Source organism: Bufo gargarizans, chromosome 4 (assembly GCF_014858855.1).
Source record: "Bufo gargarizans isolate SCDJY-AF-19 chromosome 4, ASM1485885v1, whole genome shotgun sequence".
Taxonomy (NCBI): domain Eukaryota; kingdom Metazoa; phylum Chordata; class Amphibia; order Anura; family Bufonidae; genus Bufo; species Bufo gargarizans.
Genome location: NC_058083.1, coordinates 477,658,840 through 477,667,990, shown reverse-complemented (window position 1 = coordinate 477,667,990; position 9,151 = coordinate 477,658,840). Strand labels below are relative to the sequence as shown.

Sequence of the window (9,151 nt, the reverse complement as noted above, 5' to 3'; positions counted from 1 at the left end):
CTTACAAGGGAGAAAGAGTAGAAGTCAGGCCGGGAGATGAATGCAGTTTCAGTAATGCCGTCTAGTCTGGACAAGCGGTGGACAGGTCATCAGTCTCAGACTAAGACCCCTACGCACACCACCGGATTTTGTGTCCGCACATGATCCTCAGTTTTGCGGGTCAGATGCGGACCCATTCATTTCTATGGAGCCACAAAAGATGCGGACAGCAAAATGTGTGCCGTCTGCATCCGTATGTCCGTTCCGTAGTTCCACAAAAAAGAGAATGTCCTATTCTTCTAGGCATTTCTATGATAGTGAGGGATGTGCAGAACGGAAAAGTGAGGCCAGTACCCACGGTTTGCAGACCGCAAAACGGATATGGCTTTACACACCCTAAAAGCAAGTTCTGATCAAACTGATCTTCTGCTAAAGATTGCAGCATTTCTAGGGAGTCACCACCCCACGGCGCGGTATGAACGTCACGGACCCAGCCCAGTAACGGACACAGCAGGTCAACACTGTACAGAAACTCTGCAGATCTTACCTGTGCGGGGAGGATTCCCGGTGGATTACAGCGGCAGACAAGTGGATGGCAGGTGACCAATCTCATCGAGGCAAAGTCTAAAATGAACTGCTGCGCAGATTTTTAGATCTGGAGCGTGTCAATGTCTGTCGCTGATTTTCCCATAAAATCCACAAACAACCCTCTTGTCTGCAGTAGATTTCAAAGCCATTTACCTCTTTTAATCTTGTATTTTTATACACTTTTTTGCACAAAAACCAGCAGTGTGAAATCATTTCCCTGCAGATTGTATGCGGATTGCTATAGCAAATTGGACTCGTGAACTTACCCTTAGGCCTCTTTCACACGGGCGTTGCGGGAAAAGGTGCGGGTGCGTTGCAGGAACATGCGTGATTTTTCCCGCGCGAGTGCAAAACATTGTAATGCGTTTTGCACGCGCGTGAGAAAAATCAGCATGTTTGGTACCCAAACCAGAACTTCTTCACAGAAGTTCGGGCTTGGGATCGGTGTTCTGTAGATTGCATTATTTTCCCTAAAATAGCGCTGGAGGGGTAAAAAAAAATTTTTTTAACTGAAGTGAATGGGGCTGCGTGAAAATCGCAAGCATCCGCAAGCAAGTGCGGATGCGGTGCGATTTTCACGCACGGTTGCTAGGAGACAATCAGGATGGAGACCCGATCATTATTATTTTCCCTTATAACATGGTTATAAGGGAAAATAATAGCATTCTGAATACAGAATGCATAGTACAATAGCGCTGGAGGGGTTAAAAAAATAAAAATAAAATTTAACTCGCCTTAATCCACTTGCTCGCGCAGCCGGCATCTCTTCTGCCTTCTTATTTGCTGTGTGCAGGAGAAGGACCTGTGGTGACGTCACTCCGGTCATCACATGGTCTGTCACATGATCTTTTACCATGGTGATTGATCATGTGATGACCGGAGTGACGTTACCACAGGTCCTTTTCCTGCACACAGCAAAAAAGAAGACAGAAGAGATGCCGGCTGCGTGAGCAAGTGGATTAAGGCGAGTTAAATTCTTTTTTTTTTTAACCCCTCCAGCGCTATTGTACTATGCATTTTGTATTCAGAATGCTATTATTTTCCCTTATAACCATGTTATAAGGGAAAATAATAATGATCGGGTCTCCATCCCGATCGTCTCCTAGCAACCGTGCGTGAAAATCGCACCGCATCCGCACTTGCTTGCGATTTTCACGCAGCCCCATTCACTTCTATGGGGCCTGCGTTGCGTGAAAAACGCACAAAATAGAGTTTGCTGCGATTTTCACGCAACGCACAAGTGATGCGTGAAAATCTCCGCTCATGTGCACAGCCCCATAGAAATGAATGGGTCCTAATTCAGTGCAGGTGCAATGCGTTCAACTCACGCATCGCACCCGCGCGGAAAACTCGCCCGTGTGAAAGGGGCCTTAGGGCCAGTTCACACGGCGGAATTTGCTGGAGGGAATTTTGGATTTCGTGGCAGAAATCCATGTGGAAAACGCTCCCATTCCACATCCCATTGGTTTTGATAAAAACAAAACACAAACGTAACATAGTTCAAACGGTGCATCAAAATCCAGGTGTTAATTTAAAGTGTAATTTTTTCCTTTCTTCTTGCTAATGTGTAGGGACAGAGATGGGGAAATATTTTTCTAATATCGTTTATTTAGAGAATTTTTACATTTATAGCAGAAAACTTGGCCAGAAATGTCTCTCAATGAGCGTTGCTAAGGCAGATCTGTCTTCGTAGTACAGTACGGTGCAGTACTGAATGGGAAGACGCGCTGGGCTGGGAGCTGCTGCCCTCAGATAGTGTACAATATATTATAGGGAGCTGAACCCCGACATATCCCTGTTTTCACCCAAGCAGCCCCTCTGATATGAGTATCGGAGAATTTCATGCTCCCATGCTCTCCCTTGCCCAGCGCTGAATCGCACAGGGCAGGGGCTTTTTCTGGAGAATCGGTGACGTACCAGGTCTCACCATGGGAATGCTAGACAGAGGCTTCGGCCTAGCAGTGAGCCCGGTGATGTCACTGGCACTAATGGGTGGGCTTTAGCGCTGCCCTAGTCTGTAAAACATCTAGGGGAGCGCTAAAGCCCACCCATCAGTGCTAGTGACGTCACCGGGCTCACTGCTAGGCTGAAGCCTCCTCCTAGCAGTGCGAGAATGTGAACAAACAGCTCTTGCCCTGCGCTGTACAGCTCACGTCCGAGGGACTGAGTAGGGGAAGAAGGGGCTATACAACCCCTTTAATATACTGAACACAGTCCCAGCCAAGCGCGTCTTCCCATTCAGTACTGCACCGTACTGTACTACGAAGACAGATGTGTCTTAGCAACGCTCATTGAGAGACATTTCTGGCCAAGTTTTCTACTATAAATGTAAATTATTTTATTAGCTATACCCTGAATATAAATTAATCTCCCTGATCAGCGTGGCCGGCGCAGGCAGTGAGCGATCCGGCTGTATCCCCGGAACGCTAAGCGATTAACCAGCCAACGGGAGAAATCTGAACAGTAAGTGCTCGCTATTGTCAACGCAGGGAGAAACTGTTCTACTGTATAAAGGGACTATTTATGCCGAAAGCCATAAAATGTATGGGGTTCAAGGGGTTAAACAGAGCTCTGCTGTCCCATTGTAGGAAGGTACTTTCCAGATGATCAGGGTTTTATTAGATACATGCCAGGAACGAGAAGACCTCAGCCAGTGAAGCCTGGCATGGACCCAGATCATCTCCGATATTGCAGGAGGGTAAATCCAGGGGAGATCTCAGAGGGGGCAATTATTGGGAATGAGGAAGTTCATTCCCGATTGTTGCCCGCTTGTTAGCTGCAGCAATGATTGGTGATATGTGGGGGGATGAATGATCACTACTACGATTGTTCGTCCTCATCCAATTTCATGGTTTGTCAGCAGCACACCCCTTTTGGGATTTTTTGCGCCACGCGAAAGATACGATCATTTAAAATCAGTGGATCGTTTAAAAACGCTTGTTCCCAACAACTGACGTGTATAAACAAGCAGACAAAAACCCGCATGCAGCACCAAAAGGAGTGTGGTGCCGGCAAATAATGAAACTGGATGAGGAAGAACAAGCGTAGGAGCGATCATTCGCCAATCCAAACAATTGTCCCAATCCTCAGCCCAAGTAAAAAGTCTGTAAAACTACAGTAAGGGTACATTCACACGACCGTGTGTAATCCTTTCCGCAAATAACAGAACTGTGTGTCCGCATTTTGCGGACAAATGACTTCCGTTTGTGTTCCGTATGTCTTCTGTTTTTTACGGTCCGCAAAAAACGGAAAGAACAAAAAAAAGAGAAAGAAGAATTAATTCATAGTTGTCAAGGAAATACAGAAACAGAGCCGCAAAAATGGATTACATTCCGTATGTCATCCGCAATTTGCGGATCCATTGACTGCTGCGGACCGATCTGTGCGGACAATAGTAGTACAAGCTTCATATTTTTGAGGACGAGAAATGTGGAAACACGGATGCGGACAACCTACTGAATGTTGTCCACACATTTTATTCACCCATAGGAATGGATGGATCCGCATCTATTCCGCAAAATGTGGATAAAATTATACGGTCGTGTGAATGTACCCTAAAGTGCAGACTTACCTTTCTTTAGCCACGCCCTCACATCTTCCTGCCGTGTATAGATCGCCTCTCTGGCCTCAGAGCAGACGTTGTGAATGTGGGAGCTCAGCTGGATACCTTTAGTAAAATTCACAGCTACATCCATCTGCAAATTCTCGAATCCTCTCAGGTCTTCCGCCTGACGGACTGTGTGGGGGTTTTTCTAGGAGAAACAAGCGAGTGTGGGATTACGCCTTTGCATTCCATATCGTGTTGCAGATTTCATTCAGTTGCATGTAATCAGCCATGAAACAATTACGTGACTGAAGTCACAAGACTTCAAAAAACGCACCCGGCGCCGCACTCACAAATAGTCATGTGGTCTCTACTGATCCAGCGCTGCATCCCCTTCAGGTGTAGAGCTTCGTCCTTTGTTGTGCCCTGGTCACCAATTGAAATGAATGTGGGGGGCTAAACTTAGAAGGGGACTCCTCAGTATAGGTCATCAGTATCTGATCGGTGGGGGTCCAACACCCAACACCCCTGCTGATCAGCTGTTTCAGTGTAGTTCTGGCATGGCACAGGGAATACACAACTCCGTACACTGGGTAGTAGACGGAGCTGCTTACTGCAGCACTGCTCCCACTGAAGTGAATGGGAGCAGTGCTGCAGTAACTGGCTACGTCCACTACACAGTGGACGGAGCTGTGCATTTCTAAACTGATCAGCGAGGGATGCAGGGTGTCCAACTCCCACTGATCAGATATCGATGGCTTATTCTGAGGGTAGTACATCTATAAGAAAATCCTGGACAACCCCTTGTGAGTGTGTTCTAAATTTAACCCCTAGGCACACGTCTGTATACAAGGAGTGGTGGTCTACCGTGCTCGCTGCTACTCCATTTACCTTCATCCCAGTGCCGTGGAGAGGCCAAGTACAGCAAACAGCAATGTCTGGCAGACCCATAGAGATGGACAGAGCGGCAGTGGGCATGCTCGACCCCCACTCCATTTATACAGAGAGAAAAGAGATCCCCTTTCTAGAGATAACCAGGGGGTCCTAGCAGACGGACCGCCACCAATCCTATGGATACAGAGGGGGATAAGTTTAAAACTTGGCTCAAGAGGGCACACCACCTTCACTATGATGTTCTGTTCACGCAGCTGATGGATGGCAATAGTAATGTCCCAGAACCATGACAGATCCCCTCCCCCCAAGTCAGTGGGATCTCCAGTGCGACGGATAGGACACAGCGTCACGGCTGAACTGCTTTCTTGGAGCTTTGGTTCCCCAGGAGAGTAGGTCAGTTAAAAAAATAATAATTTTGCGGAGACCCCCCCCCCCCCCCCCTTACGCTTCATTAGGATCAGCGGTAACAGGAAATGCCAGCAATACTTTAACCCCTTGAAGACACAGCTATGTCAGGCCGTGAGAACAAAGTGTTTTTGTTTAACCTTTGCATCACTGCGTTGCGAGAGCCATAACTTTTTAAAATGTTTCCATGGACTAAGCTGTATGAGATCTGAGGTTTTGTGCGGGATGAGTTGTATTTTTAAGAAGACCCTTTAATGTTCCATATAAATGTATTGAACCAAAAAATTAGAGGAAAGGTGTGAAAAAAATTCTGCAATATTTTTTATTTTTTTATTATTTCTTTTGGTTTTCGCCATGGGATATAGATGACATGATAACTTTATTTAGTGGGTCCAGGCTACCAAATTTCCAAGTATTTGGACGTTTCTAAAGTATTTAGTTTGCTTTTTTAAGCAACAGGTGACAACAACCAGCCAAAACCGCCAGAAACAGATCCTGCATAGAGTGAAAGAATATGACGCATACACGTTACGTTCTAGAAAGCCGGTACATCCTCATCTGTGGCTTTGTTTCTGAGAAAACTAAACTTTGAATATATGCAAATTAGCCTCTAGGAGCAATGGGGGCGTTGCTGTTACACCTACGGGCTTCGTTCTGCCTGCTGCTGACCCTGCACTTTAAATGACAGGGTCAGGCAGCGAAAATGTCATCACAACTGGCCCTGACTAGACTCACGCCCTTTACGAACACTTCAGTACCTGGCGCAGTACAGGAGAGAGGCGCGCAAGCAGTTCCTGTGCTGTTCATGCGCAGGGTCCTGAGGCGTATGGAAAGAAGTGAGACTAGAAGAAGTCAGAGTCAGGTGTGATGACGTTTAGGCCCCTTTCACACGGGCGAGTATTCCGCGCGGATGTGATGCGCGAGTTGAACGCATTGCACCCGCACTGATTGCCAACCCATTAATTTCTATGGGGCTGTTCACATGAGCGGTGATTTTCACGCATCACTTATGCGTCGCTTTAAAATAGCAGCATGTTCTATTTTGTGCGTTTTTCACGTAACGCAGGCCCCATAGAAATGAATGGGGTTGATTGAAAATCGCAAGCATCCGCAAGCAAGTGCGGATGCGGTGCGATTTTCACGCACGGTTGCTAGGAGACGATCGGGATGGAGACCCAATCATCATTATTTTCCCTTATAACATGGTTATAATGGAAAATAATAGCATTCCGAATACAGAATGCATAGTACAATAGCGCTGAAGGGGTTAAAAAAAAATAAAAAATGTTTTAACTCACCTTAATCCACTTGCTCACTCAGCCGGCATCTCTTCTGTCTGTCTTCTGTGCAGGAACAGGACCTGTGGTGGCGTCACTCCGGTCATCACATGCTCCATCACATGATCTTTTACCATGGTGATGGATCATGTGATGGACCATGTGATGACCGGAGTGACGTCACCACAGGTCCTGTTCCTGCACACAGCAAAGAAAGAAGACGCCGGCTGCGCGATCAAGTGGATTAAGGTGGGTTAAATTTTTTTACATTTTTTTTAACCCCTCCATCGCTATTGTACTATGCATTCTGTATTCAGAATGCTATTATTTTCCTTATAACCATGTCATAAGGGAAAATAATACAATCTACAGAACACCGATCCCAAGCCCGAACTTCTGTTAAGAAGTTCGGTTTTGGGTACCAAACATGCCGATTTTTCTCACGTGAGTGCAAAACGCATTACAATGTTTTGAACTCGCACGGAAAAATCATGCATGTTCCCGCAACGCACCCGCACCTTTTCCCACAACGCCTGTCTGAAAGAGGCCTTACACTGCCTGACCTTGTCAATCAAAGCACAGGGGAACGTTATCATGGTTACGACAACCCTGTAGTCCAGCAGTGGTGGTCGTGCTTGCACATTTAAAAAAAAAAAATATGACTTTTTGGCAGCGAGTCACAACCTGTTAATTTAGCCCAAGCACAACTGGTTGGAGAACCTTTTAGGGCAGGAGACACAGATTGAGCAATCTTCTCTGACCATGGCAGAAAACACCCTTACATCATCATCGTCGTCGTCATGCGAAACATCGTTCTTACCTGTCGCAGCTTGGCCATGGACTCGCTGGGGATGATCTCATTATTCTGCAGCTGTGTAATGAAACAAAGAGCTTGAAACTGGCTCTGTCCTCGCTCTAATTCCCCCAAAATTAAGATCCGAAAAATCTTCACCTCCTGAAAATACATTGAAACGTCTGAAGTTAGTCTTAGGTGATTTTTAAACATCATTTTCTAAGATGTGATTTTTTTATTTTTTTTTCAGGAAAAGAAATCACAATCCATCCCAGAACCCAGCAGTAATGTGTTGACAAATCACTGCAGAGGCCAATTATTGGCTGCAGCAGCCCATGTGACCCAATCTGCCCAGAAGTTTACAGGACTAGAAGTCAGGGACCCAGGGAATGGAATGGGAGGGAGCAGAAGAGTAGGATTTTCTTTTAACAGGTACATCAGACTACTGGAAAAAAAAAAAAAGTCCAAAAACCTGGACAATCCCTTTAAAGGCTATGTATACCTTCAGGGACAATTTGTTTTATTACTGCATTGTACTCATTTTGAGCTAAAAATCATGTTTTCAATTGGTCTTTATTAAAAATGTTGAACCCCTGTCTCTGTGCAGCATTGAGTTTCTATAGTAGCAGGTCCTGAATCAGACAGCTCAGCTGAGGGCTCCTTATCTCTGACCTCTGAGCTTATAAACACTCATTATAGCTCAGTTCTTATCTTACCGATAAGAATGTGGCTTAAATAAGTGTTTATGACCTTTAAGTATTATAGAGATAAGGCTTATTAGATGACCTGCACAACATGAAAGTAAAAAGTAGATTCACACAGCTAGAAACCCCTTTAACCATTTGTGGCTGAATATTTTTAATAAAGACCACCTGAAAAAAAGATTTTTAGCTCTAAATGAGTAAAATGCAATCATAGAAAAAAAAGTGAAGCTAGGGAGGCTGGTCAACGTTGCGGCCTGCTATTGGCTGCTCCCCCCGCCACCGGATGCTTTGATCCACGTGACGGGTGATGCAGAGACAGCCATGCAGCGATCCGGAGGGACACGGGTGAATAAGACTGGGCAAGTATCGTCTATAGGAGGAGCCTTGGCATTGTTGAGGGCTATTTCTACTATTGGATAACCCCTTTCAGGAAATGCTTGCTTGGTGGATTTTTTCATTCGAGACATCTGAAGATGAATCTGTGGCAGAACTTCTTGGTTGACCCACAGCTTTCTGTGGATTTAAAAACAGGAGTTGCAGCTGGTAAATTAGGAATAACTAGTACCCACCCACCCGGGAAAGCCCCCAAACAAAGCTGGACCGGCCATTTATGGGCGGAGCATACATAATCCCTAACCATTTTTGGCCTGAGACAGTTCAAATTTGCAGGGACTATCTCAGAAAATTTGATATTCCTTGCAAATTTGGGACTGTTGGCAACTAGCCTAACCACATCTACCTCCTAGCTAAAGATTTTATTTCTTCCCATGAATAATCCCTTTAAGGGCCTTTCCCAAGGGCTGATGAATGGCTCCTGACCTTTGCCCACAGTACATGTGCCCTCCGTTCAAACAGTAAAAATACTAGTCTGTTGTTGATTGCATCTTTTATGTAGACACTAGACATGAAGCCCGTTTCAATAACGGGCTCTAGAACAGTAGTGCAGAAACATTAGTAGGAACAGTCT

General features: G+C 45.5%; 1 protein-coding gene across 1 annotated transcript in view; it reads right to left on the bottom strand.

Moving 5' to 3' along the window:
- OAF (out at first homolog) overlaps positions 1–9,151 on the bottom strand; it is a 30,941-nt gene that overhangs the window by 835 nt on the left and 20,955 nt on the right. Inside the window, exons 3-4 of the mRNA XM_044289823.1 lie at positions 7,508–7,642; positions 4,139–4,319 (exon numbers count right to left, since the gene is read on the bottom strand). Of these exons, the coding sequence (XP_044145758.1) occupies positions 4,139–4,319; positions 7,508–7,642 (316 nt within the window). The remainder of the gene's footprint in view (positions 1–4,138; positions 4,320–7,507; positions 7,643–9,151) is intronic.